Here is a 25,648-nt window from a genome sequence, read left to right on the forward strand (position 1 = left end):
GGCTTCCGGGCCGGGCCGCTGCGCAGGTCCGGAACTACGGCCGCAAAGGACGGCGGTGCCGCCATGGCGACGGCTTTCAAGTGAGTCGGGGCGTCGCGGTCCCTGCGATCCCCGCGCCGTAAGGGAGCGGGTCCGCTCGGGCCGCGCCGCTTTAGGGATGCGACGTGGCGAGGGCGGGGCTTCTCCTCTGGAAGCCACCGTTGCGGGGTTACTCGGTGACGGGGCTTCGCGTGGGTCCGTGGGTGGCTGCGTTAAAAGCAGTAGCGCTCCGTGGGACTGGGAGCTCCCGGGTCCTTCAGGGACCGCGCTGCTGAGCGGTTTCGCTGCCCACCTTCGTTCTCAAGTGATGCGTTGCCGAAGGCTTCCAGCTTGCTTTTCCCTCCTGCGCTCTCGGTGGGAGTGCATGTGAACCCCCCTTTTTCTGTCTGTTTTAGAACAGTGGAACCGCTGGAATATTACAGGAGATTTTTGGTGAGTAAAAGATGGTGTGCGTGCATACCTCGGTGTTTGCAGCTTTCTTTTGCGTGCGTACGGTTTTTAAACTTGGAATCATACAATCATTAAGGTTTGGAAGACCTCTAAGATCATGCAGTCCAACTGCCCACCTGCTACCAACGCTGCCCACTGCACCACGTCCCTCAGTGCCTTGAATGCCTCCCTGCATTTCTTGAGCACCTCTGGGGACAGTGACTGCAGCACTCTGAGAAAAGATTTCCTGCTACCCAACCTGAACCTCCTCTGGAACAGTGTAAGGCCATCCCTTCTCATGCTATCACTGCTATCCATAAGAAGAGGCCGACCCCCACCTCGCCACAACCTTCTTTCAGGCAGCTGTGGGGAGCGATAAGGTCTCCCCTGAGCCTTCTCTTTCCTTACTGAACAATCCCAGCTGCTTCAGCTGCTCCCCATCAGACTTGTGCTCCAACCCTTCATAGCTTTGTTGCCCTTCTCTGGCCTCGGTGTCTTTCTTGTCCATCTGGAAACCTGAAGCTGTGAGGGAAAGGCATAAACCTTGTCAAATTGGGGAAAAATGGTCACGAATCTTTCAAAAGTTGTTTTTTCTCCTACTTGTGGCATTGGTACCACCACAGGTTGTGTTCCTGTTTAACTGCAGGTGAGTAAGTACTTTCATTGGCTTTGTGTCTCTTTTATAAAGGCAGGGCTCTCAGGTGCTGCTAAATGCTGATAGAAAATATTGCTACTGACTGCTCATCATAACTGTGAAGGAAATCTGCTAGCTTTCTGTCATGCAATCTGCATGTTACTGAAACAGCCTCAACTTGGAAATGAGTACAGTATTACTGCAGTTCTTGTAATTGAACCAAAAGTCTCTGATTTTTGAGAAGCTTGAACTTGTGATGAACAGTAGACCAGCTCTAACATGAAAATGAATTGATGCTGCTTTTAATTTAAGATACAGGTTTTGTTGTACAGTGTCTGACTTGGCAGTATTTAGAGGTGTTATGTTTGGTCTGATTCACTCTGACCTTCATTGTCAGAGTTCTGCTGGGTGAGAGTAAGGAAGGGAGCTGTAGACAGGTAAAAACTGTCATTTTAAGTCATCAATGAGTATCCATTTCTGGGTGGTTTTCTGAATCTAGCCTGTGGTACTTATCCTTGAGACAGACAGTCAGTCTGTTATATTAATCTTCTAAATAAGTTAAATAAAAAAAATACTGTGATCTACAAGCCTAAACTGGGTATCACTTGATAGAAAAATAAGTTGGAATAAGATTGAGCTTGTGCTAGCAATTTTGTAACTATATTCCTACTAAAAGAAAAACAGTGCTTTATTTTTTCCTTTAATAAACACATTGTTCTGTTTGATATAATATGCTATGTTTGGTGTGTTATTTAATCAAATGTTTTCTAATTTGACCTCTGTAAATTTTGTTTAGAAAGAGAACTGTCGACCTGATGGGAGGGAGTTGGGTGAATTCCGAGCAACCACTGTCAACATAGGTAAGTACTTTTTTGGAATGTCTTTAATGATTCTACAGTTCTATTTAGGAACATGGCTTAGTGGTGATGAGTGATGATCTTAGTCATCTTCTCCAACTTTTAACGATTGTATGCATAATAATAATGGGAGTAGTATTAATCTCTTAATAGCTAGTTAATGATTTGCTTTGATTTGTCAGTCTTCATGGTGCTCACATTTTGAAACAAGAGAGCATTTTTATTTGTAGTTCCAACAGGCATTAAAGATAACAGGGTGCTCACATCTATTCAATGCTTCTCCTGGGCTGGTGTGCAAAGCATTATTTAGGAGGTCTTGGAAGCTTGTCTGTTTCAAAGATGAGCAGCTCACACTGTACATGCTGAAAGCAGCATCTGTGTCAGCACTGACCAGTGAACAGTCAGTGCCTATCACCTTGAAAGAGTTGGGCTCTCCCTGCTCCTGTTTTATTCAAAGTCTGATGAGCAACTGTCTCAAGCAGAGGCAAGATAACTCTAGGCAGTGAGCAGAGACCTTACCTGCCTTTCTTGGCCATCACTTTCTAAAAGCACTGTGCAGGTTAGCATTAAACTGCCATGGAATGGCTGCTGATCATTGCTCAAACTGACACTGCAGGTTTTTTTCTTTGTCTAATGTTGCCTTTTCATGAGGTCTTGCTGTAAGCCAGTCAGAAGGTGATCTTGTCGTTGCCATCCTTGATTAGTAGTTTTTAAGTTTCCCACTAGTAGGATTGTGGCATTTAGAGCTGGGTTTTTTGCTGTTTTACCTGTTTCTGTGGTAACACTTTCTTGTAGTAGAACACTGAGTGCTTTCAATTTAAGGGATATTTTTAGTTCAGATTTGTATTAATCAGCCAAAAATAATATGGTGGTCATGGGAAAGCTGGATCAAGATAATGAAGCAGACTTATTTGGTAACATTCTGGGGGAAAACACTAGAAGTACATTTTGGGTAATGGATTCAGCGATTCTTAGCTTCAATTTTAGGATTGCTAGTAATCCAGTATTTTGACTGCTTGCTAGAAAGGGAAGCTCAGCTCCCATCTTGGGTCATCAAGACTTTGCTGAGACTGGTTTAGAATAATGGAGAATAAGCACTGTAAAGGTGGGTGTTAAGGATGAAAGAGAACAGATTTTACTAAACAGCACTTTCTCTCTTCAGGTTCAATTACAACTGCAGATGGTTCTGCCTTGGTGAAGTTGGGAAATACTACAGTAATTTGTGGAGTGAAAGCGGTATGGTTGGTTTTGATTTTAACTTGTCTGTTAGCTGAGTTTGTACCTTCATTTGTAGAATGTCTCTCCCACAGATAAGATACCAATAAGATACCAGTCAGACAGAATTACAGTCTTTCACTTGAGTTATTTAGTTGTCCAGTGCAACTTGTACATTCAGAGCATGTGTGTGTTTGTGATGTGTGCTGTGCGCAGGGGAGGACGTGCACAAGGATATAGGAGCTTTTCTCCAGAAATAACAGAGTAATTGATGAGTTCCTTCAGATTGATCCATAAGTGGGTTGGTGAAGAGCTGGCTGAGCTGTTGAGTGCCTTGTTAGCTCAGCTCTGGTGGCCTGCCATGAACCATGAGACAAATCACTTCACACCCCTGCAGCAAGAAGTTTTCCCATAGGTGAATTAGAGACAGTTTGCTACCTATTAACTTGCAATCAACTCATTAAAAATAGCTCTTTTAACTCTAACTGTAATAGTAACTGGCAAGAAAATGATACTTCATAAATGAAATAGCAGGAAAATCATTTTGAACAGAACTCAGCTCTTCATTTTTACCCTTTTTTATTCCAGGAGCTTGCTGCACCTGCAGTAGATTCTGCTAATAAGGGATATATTGGTAAGATTTTTGGTATCGTTCTTTTGCAGATCTTTTCCCTTCAGCTAAAGGGCTGCAATCATGGGACAGGTTGAGTGTGCTGTGAAGGCCTCTTAAAAGAAAGAAAATGGTTAGCACTGTATTATCTTCCTTGAAATCAGTTTCCAAATTGGCTTTCAGGAAGTGGTGCTTCAGAAATTTCAGAACTCCCCTGCTCTGCTGTGAGTTTTCCATGCAAAGATGTTCTTTTTCATTCCTGGTTCCAGCCCAGGTTGAAAATAAACCTCCTCTGGGGGATAAGTGTGTATGTTAGGAGGAGGAAGGTAGTTCATCTCTGAAATACAGCGCTGTGAAAGGCTGTGCAAAGGCATGCATCTTTATTGAAGTCTGAACAGACAAAAAGTGCTTCTTGTGAAAAGAGTGAACTAAAATCTACTTATTTCTCAGGGAACTGTAGAAATCGAAGTACATCTGCATTCCTGTGTGATTTTTAACTCTGTGGAACTGAGATCTTCTGCAAAATGTGTTGTTTGCAGTGAACTTGATACTGGTCTCAGATTTTCTTCTACCCCCCGTGAATGTTTATGCATGTTTTTGCTTTCAGTTGAAAGCATCAAGTTTTGACAGTTGAAGAAGAGCAGAGAGCATACCAGTAAAGCCAGGCAGTGGGATGAATGTGGTGTTGTTTCATGATTTAACCAAGAATGCTTACGGACACTTATGAACACTTATGAAGAACACTTATGGAAGAGTTTGCATGTGGTCATGATATTCATAGCAGGAATACAAATGGAAAATGGTACATATCAGTATTGGCTTTCCAGTGGAATATGTATTTCCAACTACAGACTTGTAGAAGTCCTTTACTACAAAGTCACATTGAATTTCTTTTTTGAGGGGAGAGGTAGAAAGGCTTGACTGAAAAAGTCTTGGTTTTACCTTTTGTTTCAAGTGTATAAAATGGTATTAGAAGTACATATTGTCCTATTTCTATTTCTGAGTTCCCATTAGTTTATAACTAACGACCTTTGCTCCCCAGTTCCAAATGTAGAATTGCCATCTCTCTGCTCAACGAGGTTTCGCTCCGGACCTCCTGGTGAAGAGGCTCAAGCAGCAAGCCAGTTCATTGCAGATGTGATTGAAAAGTAAGAGCCATTGTGCTGCATTTAAAATACAAAAAAACTGCAGGATGAGTTTTTGTTCCCTGGTTTAGACTCATTTTATTTTAGTTCACAGATAATAGCAAAAGAAGATCTGTGTATTGCAGATGGCAAGGTAAGTTCTGTCTCCAAATGAAGAGGATCATAGTAGCAAGATCAGAGTGTTACAACTTTAAAGAAAATAAGGGGGGGGGTTATAGATTTTGATGAGTTTGTTTTTTAGTCAGCATAGATTTATTTATGTTTGAAGTGTAAAAATTTCTTTCTCATGTGAGAAATAAGTATATTTATTCAGGTGGCCCGTGTTTTCTTAGATATTGCACTATTTATTTAGCTGCTGTAATACATCACATGTGCAAACCTTTTTTGGTAGCTTGCTTGGGTGTTATACTGTGATATCATATGTCTGGACTACGATGGGAACATCTTGGATGCCAGTACCTTTGCTTTGTTAGCAGCACTGAAAAATGGTAAGTCTTTTGTGGAGTAAAACACACTGACTACTGCTGCTGGCAGAAATGGCCACTAACTTAAATATCTTACCTTGTTCATCTTCCCTTGCTCATTGATTTTGTGTAGGCAGAGTAAGTTGGGGGCTTTCTTGTTTGGCAGAACAGAATATTCCAAGCTTTTAATGTATTATAGTCTGAAATAAGTGTTTTCATGCATGCAATACATTGATCGATCCCCACAAGATGTGGGTTAAACACACATGTAGGAAAGCTTAAGGAGAAGCTTACAGTAAGGCTTCCTTTCTTAGTGTGACCTGCATGCCTTTAAATTCCTGTGGCTACTTTGCTCTTGATTTCCCTGTCTCCAATACTGTATGGGTTGACAAAGAGTTATCTGATGATTAGATTGTGTTTTTTTTCTAGATTTATGAATCATCTATATGTCCTGTAGGCTTTTTGGGTGGGAAAAATGCTTTTTGTTAAAGATACTGTAAGTGTATGGTATTTTGGAAGCAGAAAATGCTTCTAGAAAGCTTCAGAAAATGCTTAAGGAAGAATGTTATATACTTACTTGAACAGGTACTTCTAAGTTAAACACTTTCCTTGAATTTAAAAAATGCTGTGTACAGGAGCACCAGTAATGTAGCCACAACTCTATTCTCATCTGTTTTCAGTAGCTTATCAATATGGTAGTAGAACAGCTGAACTGTTTCAGTAGCCTTGGATATCTCTATGCCTACTGAGAACAGCAATGCTTAATATCGTACCAATGCAATGCTTTCATTTCTTCAGTGCAGCTGCCATCTGTGACTATAAATGAAGAAACTGGTTTGTCCGAAGTTGATTTCAAGCAGAAGAATCCCTTGGTTATCAGAAAGCATCCAGTTGCCACGTCGTTTGCTATATTTGATGAGTAAGTCTGTAACTGTTTTGTACTTAAAAAACTGCTGAGTGTGTAAAATCACAGAGTCACAGAATGGCCAGGGTTGGAAGGGACCTCAAGGATCATGAATCTCCAGCCCACGTGCAGGGCCACCAACCTCCCCAGCTAATGCTAGACCAGGCTGCCCAGGGCCCCATCCAGTCTGGCCTTGAAGACTTCCAGGGATGGAGCATCCACAACCTCTCTGGGCAGCCTGTTTTCCAGCACCTCACCATTCTGTAAAGAACTTCCCCCTGAAATCCAACCTACATCTTCCCTCCCTCAACTTAAAACCATTTCCCCTCGTCCTGCTGTTATCTGCCCTTTCAAAGAGTTGATTCCTCTCCTGTATGTCAGTCACCCCGCAGCCTTCTTTTCTCCAGGCTGAACAAGCCCAGCTCCCTCAGCCTGTCTTCATAGGGGAGGTGCTCCAGTCCCCTATTATCTTTGTGGCCCTCCTCTGGACCCTCTCCAACAGCTCTGTCTTAAAAGAAGTAGCGAAAACCAGAAGGTGCTTAGGATGACAATTCTGCATGTCTCATCCACTTCTAGTGAAGAACCTAGTGAAGGCCTGTTCCTCTTGCTCTTGCTACCAAGGCCTGTCCTGCTGATCTGTAGTTCTGTTATGAAAGAGTATGCAGCAGAATGAAACAAAGTCTGTCCAACTTCTTCCTGTGACTTAAAGCAGAATGGTTTCCCTGCCTAAGACAAGCTTGAAAAGTAGTCTAGGATTGAAGTTTCTGGAATAGGTATTGTGTGTTTATGCAGTATTTTTGAGACAAAAGAATGCTAAGAACAGATAATCTTTTAAAAGTGTGTATACATAACTGATATAAAAGATGGTAATTTTTGAACAGCTTATATCAAGTATTTGTCAACAGAGGAAATAAAAAATACCAGTCCAGTTAGAATAAAATCTCTTGTTAATGGAAACATATTTACCCAACTTGAAATATGACCAGCACTCCTACGTCCTTGTTTCTGTAGGTAGGGAATCTGAGAGTTCAGGGTAATCACATCTGATAACTTGGTGATATTTATGGTGCATCACAAACTAATGCCTGCATATGTTTCTCTTTCAAAAGCACATTACTCATTGTTGACCCAACTGCTGAAGAAGAAGACTTAGCAACTGGAACAGTGACTGTTGTCACAGATGAAGATGACAGACTTTGTTCTGTCCACAAACCAGGTACCACACAAGAGCTAAAGAAGAGGATGGTCTTTTCTTGACCTATATGTTATGTACCTGCATTTCTTTGTAAATTGTGGGCCCTTTATGACGACAGATTGCTTAAGTACTGATTAAACCACTTACTGTTAAAATCCATCTTGAAGGAGGCAGCATGAATGTTAAAAAGTCATAACTGGTCCTTTGTATAGCAAAAGGCAGATTTTGAGCATGTCTGCATTTTAGCCCTAATGTTTCTTTCCTGTGCTTGAGGTTATAGTTGGGGAAGCTGTATAACTTCCCAGGTGAAAACTGCTGGTTGGGAGAATTACTGTATCAAAACTTTGATTTGGAAAATACAATTAGGGATATGTAACTGAAGTACAACTGGAAAACCATTTTCCTCTTTTTTCCTCCCAATTCTTAGGTGGAAGTCCTCTGACAGGAGCCAAACTTCAGGACTGTATCAGCAGAGCCATTACGAGACACAAAGAAGTAAAGAAGCTGATAGACAAAGTAATAAAAAGTATAAAGCCCAAGTGAACAAAAAGATCTTTTCAAAAGTGGATTTATAAAAATTGTATTTGTTACGGTGTTCACAAACCTTTTTATACTAAATAAACAAATACTAATACTACATTTACAAAGTTCATTTTCTTCTAAAACGTTTTTCACCCTTTTGCTATGTACAGTGCTGCTGAATGGTAAAAAATACAAGATAAAACATTCTGTTAAAAAATTAAGTGACTTATGGAAGCCAGACCCCAGCTGCTTTATTGATGAAGTCATTACATTATGTAGGAATGGCTTCCAAGGAGTTCATCTTTTTTCTGTGTCATGTCAAAAGTTCAGTTTCCCAACAACACTATAAAATACTGATTTGTTTTTAAGCTTTATCCTTTTTAAACAGGGAAAAAAAAAAAAAACAACCCACGCCTTTAAATCATTTTTATACTAAGGAAAAAAAAAGAGAAAGTCTCAGGATTTTGGAGGGGCAGGTGTGCCTCTTTTCCTTTTACTTTTTGAGTGGCTGCCTGAATGCTGCTGATGTCGTAGATGAGCTGCTTGTGCTGCTGCTGCTGCCATAGCCATTTGATGCTGCAAGAATCGCAACTGCTGCCACAAAGGAGGAGGAGAAAAAGCTTGTTAGTGTTAGCTACAAAACTATGGCTCACATCAGAAAGAACGACAGTAAGATGGTGGTGGGGGGGGAAACAAAAATGGAAGTGCTCGGTGAACAAAAGAAACATATCATGTGCAGGGGGGCAGTGAGTACAGTCAAGCAGCACCAGTGGCACAGAAGCCTGAGGGCGTCTCGTGTTTTGCACACATTCTCTAACAGCTACTTCTTCGCCCTTTCTGTCCATTGCAGTAACTCAGCAACTTCAGGAAACATTTGGTGACGCTCTTTTAGCATGATGCATTTTCCATGCATGTATTATTTTCTATGTACCTCACAAGCAGAAGTATTTTAATATTTTCATCGACCATATGAATGACAATACTGAAGGAATGCTTTGCCAGAGCTGTTTCTGCATGCTGCCTATAGCTGCACTACATTTGAACTTGCAGGTGCTTACAGTTTTGTTGTTTTGGAATCCTAATGGCACCTGGCAGTTTATTTAGTAATGTGCCACAAGCACTCCTTGAATGTTACCAAATCGGGAAGGTGGATGGCTTAAATGAATAAAAATAAATTCAGTGCTCCAAGCTGAGAGAATCACAGATTTCAAGTCTTATCACAATCATTTGCCAAAATTGAGAGGTTTGTTTCTTTGTAAGACCATAGTGACAGTTAAAAAAAAAAACAGAAAAAAAGATTTTCGAATTTGGAGCTAAGAACTGTATTACTGTGTTCTTTTTTTAAACGGAGTGAAGTTGCTGGATTACTTGTATCTGTTGCTGCTGCTGCTGCAAGGCTTGTTGTTGTTGCTGTTGTAAGGCAGAAGAGAGCTGGAGTCTCTGCTGAGGAAGGCTTTGCCCAGGTCTGTTCATGGCAGAGCCAAGCTGAGACAACACTAAGAAAGGAGAAGGGGAAAGCAGGCAGGTCAAAGAGGTCAGGTCAAGTTTATCAGGGTAGGGAAAGGAAGGCATAGGAAGAACGTAACAGAAAAGGAGAGTCACAGAATTAGTCTGAGTAAAACTGGAAACAGTACAGAATAAAATATACGTGATATACATACTTGGTTAGTTAGAACATAATTAGATTATGAAGTGCTTGTGGAGACACAAAGAGGTTTATTATACTAGATGTTCAGCACACAGTTGAGCATTCCTCAATGAAGTCTGGCATGGAATTTCCCTGTATTTTGTTTTCAGATCAGATGTGACAGCAAAATAATAAACTGATTACACTTAACTGCCAAACAAAGCAGAGAAGTGCATGCTTGGAAAGTCAAATATTTCTTGTAGAGTTCATATGCTGATAATACATAGTGGGTTGTTCTGATCGTCTTAAATCAGAAAGACCAAACTTCATTTCAGTGTGAATTTATCAACGTACACAGATACAAAGGGAGGCTCAGCAAGCACATACCTGTGGCTTGAGGTTGCATGAAATTCCCTACTCCGGTCAGGTTAATGACAGCAGCTTGCTGGGCAGACAGTGCCTGATCTTGATTTGATGGACCTTGGTCAGACCCCTAGCAAAAATGAAAAGCTTGATCCTTATTACCAAACTTTAGTACAGGTAAGTAAATAAAGCCAGCGTGAAGACAATCTTTTAAAGTGCTATTTGAAAACATTTAATTCTACCTATCACAGTGCATTTACATACAAACTATTCTGGAGTTGCTACTGAAGCATAACCAACAGATGCTAATGCCCCCAAACAGCTGTGTGGGAGAAATGGTATTATGTTCATTGCCCAGCAGAAGTCCCATGGAGATAGCAGCTTCCCTGCTGTCAGGCAGCAGAGATGACAGTTTATGGTTGTAATGGCATCATGTCTTTTCTCTAGCCCAAAGCCTTCAGGTGACACCTGAAGCCATCTATATGCAAAAGATCCTAACCAGAATCAAAACAGGGTAAGCATAAAAACATTAAACTGTGTGACATGTGCCTCAACTTCATGATAAATACAAATACTGCTTTTAAAGTTTTGTTTTCTAAACAAAGTAGCTCTGACCTTAATCACACACATGGACTTACTGGAACCTGATCCAGTGTCTACTGATGTGAAAGGGTGCTGCATCACGCACTCTTCTAGAACTTAAATTATGCATTTATTCAAGAGGTAGGAAAATAAAGTATGTATTACACATATGACTTCCAGAAACAGCATGGCTAGTGTCTTAAGGAGGAAAAAAACCCCACCAGTTTTTGAGCTGGTACCTTTCCAGCAATTGCAACACTTCTTTTGAATGACCATATGAAATAATGCCAATAAGATTTGGGTAAATTGGACTAAGAGACTGAACACTCAGACACGCATCATCATCTCACTGAAGACCACAGAGAAGACTTACAAAGTCACAGAACCAACACCAGGAAGAAAAAACTTAAGTAAGAAGTACCTATGTATTCTGTTGGCAGCACAGGAAATTTTTGGTCTTTTTGGGCCAAAGTTTTTTTTCCACTAAGCAATTGCTTCACAGCCCTGTGAACACATACTTTCCTGCCCTTAGTAAAAACTATGGGATTTAGTATACAAAGTTGCTCATTCTAGCTTTATGACCCCTAGCCCTAAACTGTAAGGAGTAGTAAAAAAAACAACAGTTCCTTGGGGCAAGTTAGCCAATGCAGAGAGATGGATTTTCTCCAAAAGAACTTTCTGCCATAGGAAGGTCTAGGCTCAAACCAGCCTTTGTATGAATGCCCTTAATGATCAATATCTAGAAAATAAAACCCAAGAGAACGAGCTTGCATGACTTTTTAGTAACTCAAAAAGTAACTGACGTTTGGATTCTAAGAATAAAGCCCATGGGGTTGTACACTGTGAAACCATAGCAAATTCTGTGTGCAGAAGTCCTGCATATCTGGAAAGACAAATGTAATTCTCAGAAGCATAAAAGCAGAGCAGCTAGTTTTCCCAAATTGCTGTACTGGTGCTTGTAAGAGTTTTAGACACAGGCAGTACCAACCACTCAAAATCTGTCTCTTTGAAGACAGATCAGATTTCCACTGCAATTTCAGACCTACACAATTCAACCAAACTGCTGAGTTTCCTCCTGTCCTAGGATGGACACGACATTCATAATGATGTACTCCCTGGAGAATTAAAAAAGTAATAATCCTTTAAAATTGACTGGTTTACAATTGTTGTTTGTGAGGAAGTCTCATAGAATCATAGAACCACTAGGTTGGAAAAGACCTTAAAGATCATCGAGTCCAACCACAACCTAACCATCCTACCCTAACTCCAATAGTGCTGTGCTAAATCATGTCCCTGAGCACCACATCCAAATGGTTTTTAAACACATCCAGGGATGGGGACTCAATGGGGAGCCTATTCCAGTGCTTCACAACCCAGTTTTTCCTGATATTCAACCTAAACTTCCCTGGTGCAACTTGAGGCCATTTCCCCTCATCCTGTCACCTGTCACTAGTGAGGAGAGATCAACCCTGCTCTCACTGTAGCCAGATAATTTTAAGATAATTAAAATACATTTTAATGTATTCTACTTAATATAGTAGATTACACCAATATCAGAAATTTTTTAGTAACTCAAAAAGTCTTCAAAAGCACTGCAAATTAATTTCACATTCTTAATATTCCACTGAATTTTAGCATATTCCTCTAAGAACCTCCAAGGTCTGAAGCAAAAACTGTTAAAACAATCTTGATTCCACTTCCTTAACCCATTTGAAATGCACTGATTTTCAGCCAGATTATTTTTGGCTTACCAGCAACAGAGGTAGTGTGAAAGGGGATACTTCAATTTGGAATCACATAAATAGAAGCACTTAATTTCATACGAGTGCTTTATTCTGGCATATCTGCCTCCTGTGCTGTCCCCTTCCCACAGCTCTGGAGTGTGTATGGGAGTGGCAGAATGAAGTAGGTAATGAAGCTGCCCATGATCTCCTGCTGGTATCCATTTTTTGAAGCATGGTGCAACATTTCACAGAATCATAGAATGGCCTGGGTTGAAAAGGTCCACAATGATCATCCAGTTTCAGCCCCCCTGCTGTGTGTGCAGGCCTGCCAACCATCAGACCGGGCTGCCCAGAGCCACATCCAGCCTTTGTGGCATTTTGGAGCTGCCACCTCTGCAGTAATTAGAATGTCTAGAAATTACACTCTGTTCTGCCCTGAAATTGAGTTCAGACATAATAAGCACCTTTTGCTCATGTTTCTACCTGTATGTACGCTTAAAGGAAATAAAATACTTACAGACCTTTCGAACAGCCTATCCCACATCAAATCTTACTTTCACTGCCAGCAGCAATTTAAAGTCAACACTGCACCTACCTGTGCATGTTCATGTCCACTTTTAGGCCCTACATGCTGATTTTACTGCACTGTTTTTTGCTTCTCATGTAAACATAACATTAGTTTAAAGAAAAAATGATTTGCAATAAAAACTCAAACACAGTATTTTTGGATGAATCTCTTGATTTCAAATGTCAGCATTTCTACACTGACACTGGAAACTAGCTGCTTTGTTGTGAGTTGAGAACGTAATTTTCACCTGACATCTTTATGGAAATAACTTTTTCCTCCCATTTTGAATGTCTTAAAAATCAATTAACGACCGCAGGACATGCTTTATCCAATCAACTGGCTTCAAAGATTCGCGTGGGCTAAATATAGTAAACAGCACTAAGTATGGGTCTATAGCAATGTAAGAAAGGATTGTGTCCATGTGTATCAATTACCTGTAGAAGATTTAAGGGCCGAAGATTTGATGCATTTTTCAAACCAAAAGGGCTGCCTGTTGAAGAAAACATCTTTTTATTAGTAGAAAGTCTTTACTTATTTATACATGTGTATTGCAATCAATACACCCTTCCACTGGGATTATTTGTAAACATTTTGAAGCTGGAAAACTGGCAAACTTAAATTTTGTTTTTAAACATGAACGCTACATTTTCCTTTAGGTTGAAATGTTCACAGTTATCCAGATTTAAAGACAATTGGCTGTACAGAAAAACTACTGAACATTGTACACTGTAACCTGCAACCTCTGTATGCTTTTAGGACAAAGATGAATGTGAATATTAAAGCAGTTCTTTTTCAGTGATTCTCCTTCTGGCTTTGAAACATTTTACTGTTTGCACAATAAAGTAATGGCCAAGAACTGAATGAAGTAGCAAGTCTGCTGGTTCTCAATCATTAAAACCACAAAACCCTGATCAAAACCTTAGTAGCTGCCCTCCCCTCCTAATGCCCCTGTGAAGATTCATCTGACTCATAGGGCTTTTGGCATCACTCCACATGGAACTCTTCCAAGCCATGCTAAAAAGGTTTATATGTAGTTATCTGAGGTGGGTACCAAACTGATCTGAATGCTCCAGTAAAACAGTAGCTGTCAAACAGAATCCCCACTGAGGTCTGCCATGGACTTAGATAACCTCTACTGTCATTCGTTATGTGAATGACAGTGCAGAGTGCAAAAATCTGTGACAAAACTGGCAAGGGTTGACGATGCCTAAAAGGACAGGATTAGAATTAGAAGTGATCCTAATGAGTTGGAAAATAAAGTCCAAAATCAGTGACATTGAATTCAAAAAGGACAAACGAACAAGTACAAAACTGAGTAACCAGCTTTGCATCTATACACCAAGAAATGAGAAATTACAGAAGTTACAGGTATATCTGAATAATCCGTATCACAAATTATAGAACACAAAGAAGAAAAGAACTTCTTCACACAGTTTACATTTACAAAACTGTCACAAAATGCTGCAGGTAACAAAATTCTGAATGGGTTTCAAAAACCAATCAAGTAAGATCCCAGAATTAAATCTGCCACTGGTTATTAAGCAATCTGCAGCTGGGAAAGCCCCACAGCTGGAGACTGCCAGAAGATGTACAGTCATAGACCAAAGGATGCATCGCTTTACATCTGCCTCAACTTAAACTCTTCCCTAAGCATCCTCTAATGGCCACTGTCAGAACCAGTGAGAACATAAACTGGGTGGATTTTTGGCCTAAGCCACTACAGCCAATCGTAGGTTAATGCAAAAAAAAGAAACGCAAATAAAAACAGGCAGACCTCACTTGGGGAAATGTTAACAGGAATGTTGTGGAAGAGATGAGATGCAGTTATTCTGCTGTGCTCCACAGTGGTAAATCAGCCAAGCTCAAGCTTGTGTCCAGTTTTGGGTACCACATTTTAAGGATCTGAGCAAATTGGACAGTCTAGAAAAGAGTGACAGGATTATGAAAGGTTTGAAAAATACAACCTATCAGAAAGACAAGACAAATGTGGGACACAACAGCATGTTTCTGACAGAAGGTAAAGAGAAATGGTGAACAACTATATTCTACGTCTGCAAGGAATAGGAGAAAAAGTAATTCAACTTGCAATTAAGGAGATGAGCTGTGGTTAGAAGAAAACATTTTATACAGATCATGAACTACTCTTAACAGCTACTGAAGGAGACTGGAATCTTTGTCAGCAAAAGTATTTATGGAGAGCTTAGATACGGACAGCTCAGTACGAGCTTAGACAGATCCAACATTGTCAGTGTAAGAGATGCATATTTTGATGTCCCTTCTATCCTCTCGATTCAGTAATCATACTTTCAGGTTCTGTGTCTTAGTTTATTTTTTTGAAAACAATAAATACTGCTTTAATAAATATTGAAGCATACTGATTTATTTATATAGTCATATTTGAAAGTGATAAGAAACAAATTCGTTGTCCATCTAGAAATAAGTAGATAGATAGACAGAATAGAATAAAATACCCTGCACATTTAAAAAGGGAGGCCTCTTTCTACATTCAGTCATGTCTATTTCCACACAGTTATTACCAGTACCTGAATTTGGATTCGACCTTAAACATCCTGCTGGGCATGTCAAGTATAATCTGGATGTAGAGTATATTTCCCCAGCCTAGCTTTTAATAGTCAAATAATCTGTCATTTGCCTACACTTAGAATGTGAAAAATACTTATGCTCTTCTGAGATGCAGAGCTGAAGTCATCAGATAACCATCCATCCACAAACAGCCACTTTGGCCCACTGTTCTCACAAGACGTTCTCACACTGTCCCTCTCTGAGGGGTGGCTTTCCATGTTATTCACACTAACCTGCTTGAGAGGCAGACTGCATTGCAGCGGGCAGTGCACTTGGTACCAGACCTCCTGATGGTAAAATGCCACTCAGATTTATACCTGCAGGGGCTATGGCACCAGTGTTGCACCCCAACATAGGGTTTGAACCACTCATCAATGTCTGTGCTCCACTGTAGAAGAGGAAAGACAACACATCAAATCCAAGTGGTACAAGCAAAGCCAAGTAACTGAGGTTTTGTCCTCTGTCTTGTGGAAAGTAATTCAATTGTTTGCCAGAAATAAGATTATGGATAAAGCATCAAAGCAGCGTAAAAAAAAAAAATCATTATGCCTAGGGTATAACAAACATGTAAATCCATATTCCAGCAAACAATTTTCTATTTAGTTTAATCCATAGAAAAAGTAAGTGGTTCTTTTATTTTAGAAAAACTGAAAAGGTCAGTCCTCAGAGTGGTTGGAGTACTGCACCAAAAAGCTGAGGAACGGCTCATGTTTTCCTCTAGCACCATACTGAAGTCTCCTCAGCTGATCAGCACTGATCAACTGCCAACACCTCAGATAAGAAACTCCAGTGCCTGATAACTGCACTGAAGAGCACCGTGTATCTTACACAGTCCATCCTATACTGACCGTGGTATTTCCATCCAGTCTAAAAGCAGTTCACTTTATACCATATAACCTTCTCTCACTAGCAGCACTATTTCCTAATACTGCAAAATGAGCTTTACAGATCAAAGGACTTTTTACCTCAGTATTTGATTAAACTGTCAGAAAACGTACTCGCTCTTTTCGTAAGTTTTACACACTTTTCATTCATAGACATGTTAAAAATGAAAATCTTTCCATTTCTCATGTAGAGAGGTCTTAAACTTACGGCACAGCTTATGGAATTCAATTATATGCATCTGGAAAAGCTGAAAGTAAAATTTTTCTAATGGAATTCTTTCAAGGCCTTAAATTTCAGAAATATAAATAGTTTCTAGGGGGTTTTCACTTCAAAATTACAAAGTCAGTGATCTTTTTGTATCACAGATATTGAGAAACACCTATCCTCCTAAAGGACGCTGAACAGCTTTGTGCAAAAGGACAAAAAAACAAAAATGAAACAAAGAAAAATGAAAAAAAAAACCCAACCCCATCCACCACCAACCAACCCACCCAGGACAAACTAAGAAATCATCGTAACAAAGAACTTACCACACAGAGCCCACTACATTGATGAAGTTAAGTCCTGCAGGGTTTGCCATGACCTGGGTGGAGGCTGTTCCTGTAGTAATGGATGTTACCATGGTGGAAAGAGGAATGGTCATTACAGGCAGTGCCTGGCTCAGAGACATCTGCTGCTGAGCAAACGGGGTTAACAAAGTGGGCTGAGGGGTGAAGCCTGATTCTTGGGGAGTAGGGGTGGCAGAAGGGGTAATAGGAGTTGAGCTCTGAGCATCAGAAGGGTGTGGGGTCGATGAAGGGGTGTTGGTTGGAGTAGGAGTAGATGGTTTAGGAGTTCCAGACCCTGCTCATTGAGAAAAATAAAAAGTGCTAGTTTGTTATGAAAGGCCTGCTGGTTTTCTTTTCTTTTTTTTTTTTTTTTTTTTTTTTTTTTTGTATAATAAGGTTAATGGACTCTTATTTAGCACTGAAATTTGTCCCATTTTTTAAATGGCAAGTGTTAATTTCTACATGACACGAGTGTTGCAGCACGCACTCAGTGTTAAGGATGCAGTATAATCACACAGAAAGCCCAATCTCCGTCCTTTAAGCCAAACACTGTTTTTTATCCTGCATTAAGAACCTTCCATAGTTTACCACACATTAACTCATAACTCTATTTAGAAATACTTGAACCAAACCAAAACAATTTCTTAGCGACCGGCTTAACCTAATTAATGTTTTCTGTCCTAAAATGTTAAACACACAGTCTGTATGCGCTGCCTGCACAACAGCACCATGCTAAGAACGTACCATGGAAAACAACAGATTCAACAAAGAACAGATACTGCCACTAAATCATCACGGGGGTCACTCTGAATTTCATCAGATAGCTAAACTCCCATTTGCCAACTTCTGATCAAATAAAATGAACAACTTCTTTTAAAACAGGAACCAGATGATAATACTGCATCTTTACAAGTTACTGTTTGGTGTCTTTACTTGAATGTAGTTTGTACGTAGCAATATTTGTTGTGGATGCTGTTAGCATAATTTATGAATAGAAAAATGAAACAAAAAAAAAACAACCAAAAAGCTCAGTGTTTTTCTCTCTCTCTCTCAAAAAAAAAAAGCTTTCATGTCCTGCAGAAAGAAAGGAAAGAAGTGTGAATGTCCAGCTGTTGTGATCAGGGCCTTACTTCTTAAAGTAACAACTGTGAGCAGTAGATTTACACAATCCATAGCACTAAAATAAGCACTGAGTAAATCTGGTAGAAGAAAACTTGTCTAAGTTTTCTAGTTTTTCTTTGTGCAAAACAAGAAGGCAGAAAAGTTACACCTTTTGAGCTACAGAGATTTTAAATTATTTAATGAAAAAAATGCATATTATAACACTGTGCAGGATACTGGAATGTGCAGTACATGATTATTCATTAAAACTGAAACTGCAGCTATGGTTTCTTTGTACAGATCTTTTCACAAGATGTCTCAAGACACATACAGATTTTAAAAATGGAGTTTGATCTATTGCTATGATTACAACGATCCTGTCAGTGTTAATGAAAATAATTAAGCTAGGATGTCATTTATTACTGAAATTTACATTTTAACACCTGAGAATACGGTGCTATCATCATCAGCATCACCACCACACTTGCAATCAGCAATGATTTGTAAAACAGTGTAGGAGTGTTTTAAAAAATCATCTTATAGTTTATTGTATCACCACCTTGGGACTGATCAGATTATATACATACACAGAGATACAACTGCATCAGCTCCTGTAACATTTAAAAAATCAGATGCTTAAATTATGTCAAGGCAAACTGATCTAACATACTGTTTTTACACGGGAGGAAAAATCTACACTTTGGAATTTCATCTCATCACATCATCTACCAGCCTTTCATAGAAGAGGAGATCATACTAATTGCATAAAAGGTATTAAAACGTATACACAAAGGGTGCATACATATATACAGAAAAAACGAACACAGTTACAATAAACATAAAAATACATACAGTGAACAAGAGACCTGCCTAAGGCTGCATAACTTATACAATTTAGGGTACACTGTACACTTAACTTTCATCATTCCACAGGTTAAGAAGTTTTATCTCAGGAAGCATTTATGCAAAAGCCTAAGATTTAATGGAGAATTTAGGTCGTGACTCACTTTGTGAAGAGCTCGCAGGAGACATGGCAGCTGGAGAGAGCATGCTAACTTGGTTAAGATCCATAGATTGTTTCCGAGAAAGACCAGGTGGCTTAGAAGAAGGTGGAGGAGGTGGAGGAGTTGGGGATTTTAGATGGCCACTTGACTGCTGTGGACTAAAGATATTACCTGAAAACAAGCGAACAAACAAAATTAAGATACCTTTTTGTTCTACAAGTACAAAATAACTCAAGTATCTTTTAGGATATGCGTTTGTGAATGACACAATCAGAAATTAACAAAGTGCTACATAAAAATCTCGTTTCACAGAGAAGATACTGACTTCTACAATGCAAAACTTTACTAAAGGGTCAGCATATCACTTTACAATAAGCAGAACGCATGGAAAGGAAATGCTCAAGTGGATAAATAATTACCTGAAGAGCTACTTCCTGAACTTGAAGGTAATTTGATGGGAGGAGGTCGGTGTTTTACACCTTTCCCCAATACTGAAGACTGAACAGAGCCTGATATACTTTCGGGCTGCTAGGAGGGAAAGAGAAATTAACACTACCAGAGCAATAACGTGAGCTTTCATGTATTTGAGAGATAACATAAATCAGTTAACTGGCATTAGAATTCTCAAAATGATGACAGGATATCCTTAAAACATTTCAGGATTGTAGTTATTCAGAAAATAAGCTACTAAAAATCCTTTTTAGATAAAGTGCTTACCATCAAGAAGAAACTCTGTACTTCCAGAAAAAATTAAACTGAGAAAAAAAAAAAATTAAGGTCTTTGTTTTTCTCAAATCTTTCTTTGTAACTTTTTACAAATGCAAGTGACAGATGCACTTGAATAAAAAAGACAGTTTACTCTTACTTGAAAAATTACGTTATTTCATTCATTCACCAACTGCAAACATCTGCTATTCCAATCAATGAAGATCTCTGCTCCTAGGAATAGGAATCTGAACACATTCAGGAAAATCCTGAATGTGTACAAATCAATACTTTTTCTCACTGACTTCAGTGGAATCAGAATTTCCCTAGCCTGTTTATATTAAATGTGCCAGGTTTCTGTTTTTTTCTCTGTTAACATGCTTATCAGGGTGTTTAAAACAATTCAACTTCAGCAAATCAAATCTATAGTTCTTAGCCACCCACAAGAGACCATAAACCCATAATTTCAATAGCTGACATCATCAAAAGACTCAGTGAAACACATTTATATATATAGACTATATATAAAACATGTATCCAATAAATGAAAATGGTGCCTAAACAAGCCTACTATCCACAAACAATCTGCAACTAGAAAAATCAAGCTCTCAGTAAAGCAAACAGAATATTTCAGTGCTGGAGGCCTGGCTTAGATTAACACAGGCTAAGAAATCAGAGCAACCACTGCTGTGCAGAATTAACTTTTCCGGAGAAAACACACACTTGCAGCAAAAAGAGACACTGCCCCATTTCTAACTGCTAACAAAAAGAGTACTTTGAGGGAAATTCTGAGCATTAGTTTCTCTTCTGCTATCAAAGACTCCTTTCTCCATTTTGAAAACAAAGACTAAAGCTCCATTCAAAATAAAACAGATCATCAAATAGAGCAAAATAAGTAACTTTGGTCCACCTTTCAGCGGAGGCTTGTACAGCTGGACTCTTCCAACCTATGTTATTTTTTGACTTTGCACTTGTGAGCTGTGTGTAGATGTGTACACACACACACACACACACACACGCACGTGTAGATGTGTATATACAAACTAAAACACACTCATATTTTTTTCTGTAACTGCTGCAGCTTTTCTGGCTGACAGAAAGAACTCCCAGAGCATGGTTATGGCACTTCAGAAGAGTTATTTAGTAGAAAGATGTAGCAACGCCAATAGCCACATGAGACACAAATTCATTTACTAGCCGAAGTTACACTACTGAATCTCACCAAGAAAGCCACCATAAGTAAGGCACAGAGCAATGTCAACAAGAATGAAAGTTCAGGAATGTAGGAAATTTCTAACAGCTGCATACATATGAATATGTGCACGTCCAGTTTTATTTGAAAATTATTCTCTTTAAATTAAGAGGAAAATAAGTTTTAAAGGAAAAAGAAAAGTTCAGAGACTATATCTACTTTTATGTTTACTGATGCATTTTATATAACATACAGGTGCACTGTACCATACTGCTCTGGGAAAGGTTAATCTGAATAGAGAAAAAAGCTGCATCAAACCACTGGAGCTAACTCTAATACAGATTACTGTAAAAAAAAGTCATGCCTAAAATACATAATTACTGAATAGTAGAAACAAAAGTACTTTTCTCTAACTTGCTCCATAAATGTTGGAGCATATATTCACCATAAATGATTATGGCAATGCGTTTAAAATTAATTCAGCTTGAATTTTTACATGATTTCACTTATAAATGTGAAAGACGAGAATTCTAATAATTCAGTAATCAAGCATGAGTAAAAAATATTCAGCTCAATAAACTCACTTCCATTTCCTTCCCTGGAGAAAGATGACTAAGATTGATTGATCCACCTGAATTATGAAACATTTTCACAGGACATTTAGCTTCACTTTTTACCAACTCGTGATACTGGTTCACCACTCTGAAACAAACAAATACATAAAAACATGTTAAAAGACTAATAATTTGAAGATGATACAAACACAGATGATACCTAAACATATAACTACGCATAAAAGGGACTTTAAATACATATCCATGTAAAACACACATACATAAAGACATATGCTCCTGGGTTCTGTTCTTATTCTTCTTTCTAATGCCAACTACAGCTCCTCAGATAAAGCAGTTTCCCACAAGAAACTTGAGTTTCTATAAGACCCATCTTACCAGAGAAACATATCCCACCCTTCTCAATCACGCCTTATTCATTTATTCACTGTGTTTTGGCAGTACGGACATTTGTAAACAACTGTTTTCAAGGATGAAGCAGAGGAAAATTTCAAAGGTCTCTGATGAACACCTTGAGAACTCACTAAGAATGGCAACTGCTTACACTGAACCAGACTGACACATTACTTTCACAAATATCCCACTAGTTTTGTGCTTCTTGCTCTTTCTGTAATGTTATATATATATAAACATTAAAATAGGTTTTGTTGCTTACATACGTTAACTATCTTATAAATTTTACAAGGGCTGCTCTGAAAGTAACACTTCTACTGTTAGCCCATGACATCAGAGGCAGATGTTGGTGGTATGGCAGTAGAGGCTGAACCTTCTCATCAATATTCCATTACATTTTGTTGCTGTGTGACAGATGGCAGAAAAAGGGCAAGTCTGACCGAATGGTGTCTGACATGGAAGTACATATGAAGCAAAGGTGTGGAACTGAATGCTTCCATGCAAAAAACAACTTCAGCCATTAACATTCATCAGTGTTTGCTGAGCGTTTATGGAGACCAAACAGTGGATGTGAACACAATGAGGTGATGGGTGGTGTGTTTCAGCAGTGGCAATAGCAGGTCATCCCCCATTGGTACAGATTTTCATACATGTTTACAAGCAGGCTCTTGTTCAAGGCTGGCAAAATGCACAGCTAATGGTGGTGATTCTGCTGAAAAACAGAATGTGTTTTGTAGCAGATAATTTGCTTTGTTAAATACTGTTACATTGCTCTCTGTATCTGTTGTAGTTTCCATGAAAATAAACAGGAGGCATTACCTTCAGAGCAACCTGTGTTTATGGGCCCCCAAGACAATTTCTTTTCACTGAGAGCAGCCAAGGCAAGCCAAAAGGTTGGACACACATAAACTGCATTTTAATTTGGTATAATATTGATGTAGTATCTTGCCATAAGCAGTGGCCCAAGGCTTAACAACATAGAAAAGGAGACAGAGTACCTTTTCTGCAATTAGAACCTAGACAATTCAAAATTGAAGTGGGACAAGTAATGAAAAGCTATGTACCCAAACACTGGCCCTGCTCTCTTCCACCTCTAATATTTCCTGTTCTACCCCTGAAACCCAACTGCTTATTCTGATAGAAGGATTTGGACAGAGCAGTAAATGTGATCAGGAAATCAATCACAAGACTGATCAAAACTAAACCCCTGTATTATTATTATTGTGCTGGTTTTCAGCCAACAATTCCTCAATTCAGCTTGCAGCACCAGCAACGAAAGCCTCAATCAGCACAAGGAACTAGGAAAGCAAATAGGTACTTTTGATCAATAAATTACTAAAACAAATAGTATCACTTATGATTTTTTATGAACTCCGGGTTTCATCTCCTGCCAGGCATAGAAGAATGGGGAACAGTTAAGGCACGTGCACCACATCAAAGTCTCCTAAGAGTGCACAAATGTGCAATCAGCATCGTGAGAAACTGCTTTTTAAAGGCTCTGCTTTCATATACAAGAAGGTACAACACACACATCCAGTAACATCAGGCATGTTGATAAATATTCAAAGAAATCCTTATTTTGCTACCACACAGTTATGACAGACAGCATTGCTATGCCAACCATTCTACAACCTAAGTATATTGGAGAGCTGTTTTGGTATTTGCTTCTCTAAGAAAGCTGAAACAAACAATGAGCAGCATTAAAAAAACATAAATAAATGAAGTCCTAAACCACTCTTTGAGCTGAAATTAACAACTTCCATGACTGCTAACTTGCCACATAAAATCTCAAGACAAAATTCCTTGTAGGAGCTCTCAGAATTTTATCATTACTTGTATGATCAAGAATAACCATGCAAACAGTGAACAACATGCTTGGAATTTAGGTTTTGGAACAAGCCATATTACACACTTGTTTTCCTCTGTATTTCCTTGCTCATTAAATGTGGGAGCTGCAGGCTATCTCCTACCTATTATAATAGCAATTTATTCCTCTTATTTTGCTTATCTGCTCTGCACATTTCCAGAAATACAACATAAACAGTCACAATAGCAAAAAGGAACAAAATTAAGCATCAAGTCAGCTGGCCATATACACAATATCTGTTGCATATACAATTTACCTTTCAGCATCAGTCTTGGAACCAATAAGGAACCTGAAATGTAAAACAGTAAAAAACATCTTCAGTGATGAACTGCATTAAAATGGTATGATCTTTATAATTATGAACCTTGAAAAAATAAATATCAATGCTATTCTCTTCTTAGACTCTCTCAGAGACAAGAGATACTTTTACTCGTTTGATGGACTGGGTATTATTTAGTACCTGAAGTAACAACTTAGCTTCATTACCATGGGTACAATACACACGTTATCTAATACAGGTGCCTTTAAATTACAGAGTAAAAGGCAGAATAAGGAATTCTTTTTCTTTAAAAGAAATGGAAGCAACTAACTACTATAGCGTGGCTTCTGCTAAAAGAATAAATCAACATACCAACCCAGAAACACAGAAATACCCATATAGCACTTATGTATGTGTGTCAAAACCAGCTCTATCTGTAGGACTTCAACATTTGGTTTCCACTGTTGGATTTCACATGTCCAACTTCCAGTTTCCCACCATTTTCCAAAATCAAGCATTTTTGTTTTGTTTAATACTCCTGGTTTGCAAACTATCTTATTACTTCTCTTAATGTTTTAATTTAAGAAAAAAAAACAACTCCTCCTCACTCCCAGTGTTATTACACAACTGTAAACTAGATCTGTTGTTCTAAGTAGATCAGTATTAAGTACAGAAAGAGAAGAGCCTTAGATTTAGCAAAAAAAAGCAGTATACAGCAATTATATGCCAAACAATGATAAAAATTCTTTTTTTTTTTTTTTTAATTGACCTAAAGTTTGCTCAATCTAACTGCTCCCTGCCTGCTCTGCTGCACAGGTTTCTCCATGCAAAGCAGTGTCACATACAACAAGAAGAGCTAAGAATTGAGAACCTTTGTAAAAACTGAAGCTAACAATAGCAGACTCAAACCAGTATTACAAACAGGACTAAACTTCTTTGGGAGCCCATGTTTACTGCCTTCATTTGTTTAGCCTTAAATTCTCTATATAAAGGTAAATGTGCTATAATCAAGTCTTATGTTTTCACAGCATCTGGCAGATTTCATCAGAATGATTACAGTTGTGAGAACCATTGTGAAACTGAAGCTAAGTTGTTACTTCAGGTATTTCATGCTAACCATGTCTGGCAGGATGAGGCATAACATTTTCACAACTGGAGATTTTTTCTTAAAACGTAGTTTTAACATACAGGAGCATTCAGATTCTGTATAAAACTACATGCTCTACCAACATCATATCTTAAATATATCTTTTCTCATCAGAATTATTTTAGTGAGGTTTATTAGCTGAAATTTTCAAAACAAAAAGACCTCTTGAATCAGATTTCCAGCTCCTGAATGCTCTCATGCCAGAAAATGTTAAGTAGTGTTTGTTGCCTTTCATTTGTTGGATCACAGCAAAGATTAAAGGAACACAACTTACTGTGGTGGAACTAACAAGCTGTCACTCTCATCATCACCTTTGAGTGTCTGAATTTTACCATAGTACAGCGGATTGCCAAGAGACTGAAAAATGGTCAGCTTTGTTTTTTGCAGCTGATTACCAACTTCACATTCAAACACATAATCATCTTTTACTTCCTGGAAGACAGAAAAAAAATGATCAAATAAATCTTACAAAAACAGTAGCAAAAAAGAGATGGTAAAATAAGCCAGTCCTATG

The 25,648-nt window shown here is 38.7% G+C and overlaps 2 protein-coding genes across 9 annotated transcripts in view; one reads left to right on the forward strand and one right to left on the reverse strand.

Moving 5' to 3' along the window:
- The first annotated feature begins 11 nt into the window (after positions 1 to 11).
- On the forward strand, positions 12 to 8,131 carry EXOSC8 (exosome component 8). Its single transcript, XM_042868274.1, has 11 exons — positions 12 to 80; positions 435 to 471; positions 1,899 to 1,962; positions 3,122 to 3,195; positions 3,763 to 3,808; positions 4,827 to 4,932; positions 5,017 to 5,062; positions 5,321 to 5,417; positions 6,192 to 6,312; positions 7,407 to 7,513; positions 7,920 to 8,131. Exons 1-11 carry the CDS (start codon positions 64 to 66, stop codon positions 8,033 to 8,035), a joined length of 831 nt encoding a protein of 276 aa, XP_042724208.1. The 5' UTR covers positions 12 to 63; the 3' UTR covers positions 8,036 to 8,131.
- The window catches only part of SUPT20H (SPT20 homolog, SAGA complex component), a 35,639-nt gene continuing 18,047 nt past the window's right edge, over positions 8,057 to 25,648 (reverse strand). For 2 of the 8 annotated variants that reach the window (XM_042868266.1, XM_042868265.1), the window contains exons 14-23: positions 25,409 to 25,566; positions 23,985 to 24,017; positions 21,481 to 21,598; positions 19,419 to 19,527; positions 19,003 to 19,170; positions 16,877 to 17,189; positions 15,695 to 15,849; positions 13,313 to 13,368; positions 10,029 to 10,134; positions 8,057 to 8,608 (exon numbers count right to left, since the gene is read on the reverse strand). In XM_042868266.1, coding sequence (XP_042724200.1) covers positions 8,508 to 8,608; positions 10,029 to 10,134; positions 13,313 to 13,368; positions 15,695 to 15,849; positions 16,877 to 17,189; positions 19,003 to 19,170; positions 19,419 to 19,527; positions 21,481 to 21,598; positions 23,985 to 24,017; positions 25,409 to 25,566 — 1,317 coding nt within the window. In that variant the 3' untranslated portion in view covers positions 8,057 to 8,507. Of the gene's footprint in view, positions 8,609 to 9,382; positions 9,511 to 10,028; positions 10,135 to 13,312; positions 13,369 to 14,652; positions 14,799 to 15,694; positions 15,850 to 16,876; positions 17,190 to 19,002; positions 19,171 to 19,418; positions 19,528 to 21,480; positions 21,599 to 23,984; positions 24,018 to 25,408; positions 25,567 to 25,648 lie in introns of those variants that run through there. The other 6 variants (XM_042868272.1, XM_042868270.1, XM_042868267.1 and 3 more) reach the window with 6 other exon arrangements.

The sequence above is a fragment of the Lagopus leucura genome, unplaced genomic scaffold (assembly GCF_019238085.1).
Source record: "Lagopus leucura isolate 7727_CA_CO unplaced genomic scaffold, USGS_WTPT01 Super-Scaffold_100001, whole genome shotgun sequence".
NCBI classification, from domain to species: domain Eukaryota; kingdom Metazoa; phylum Chordata; class Aves; order Galliformes; family Phasianidae; genus Lagopus; species Lagopus leucura.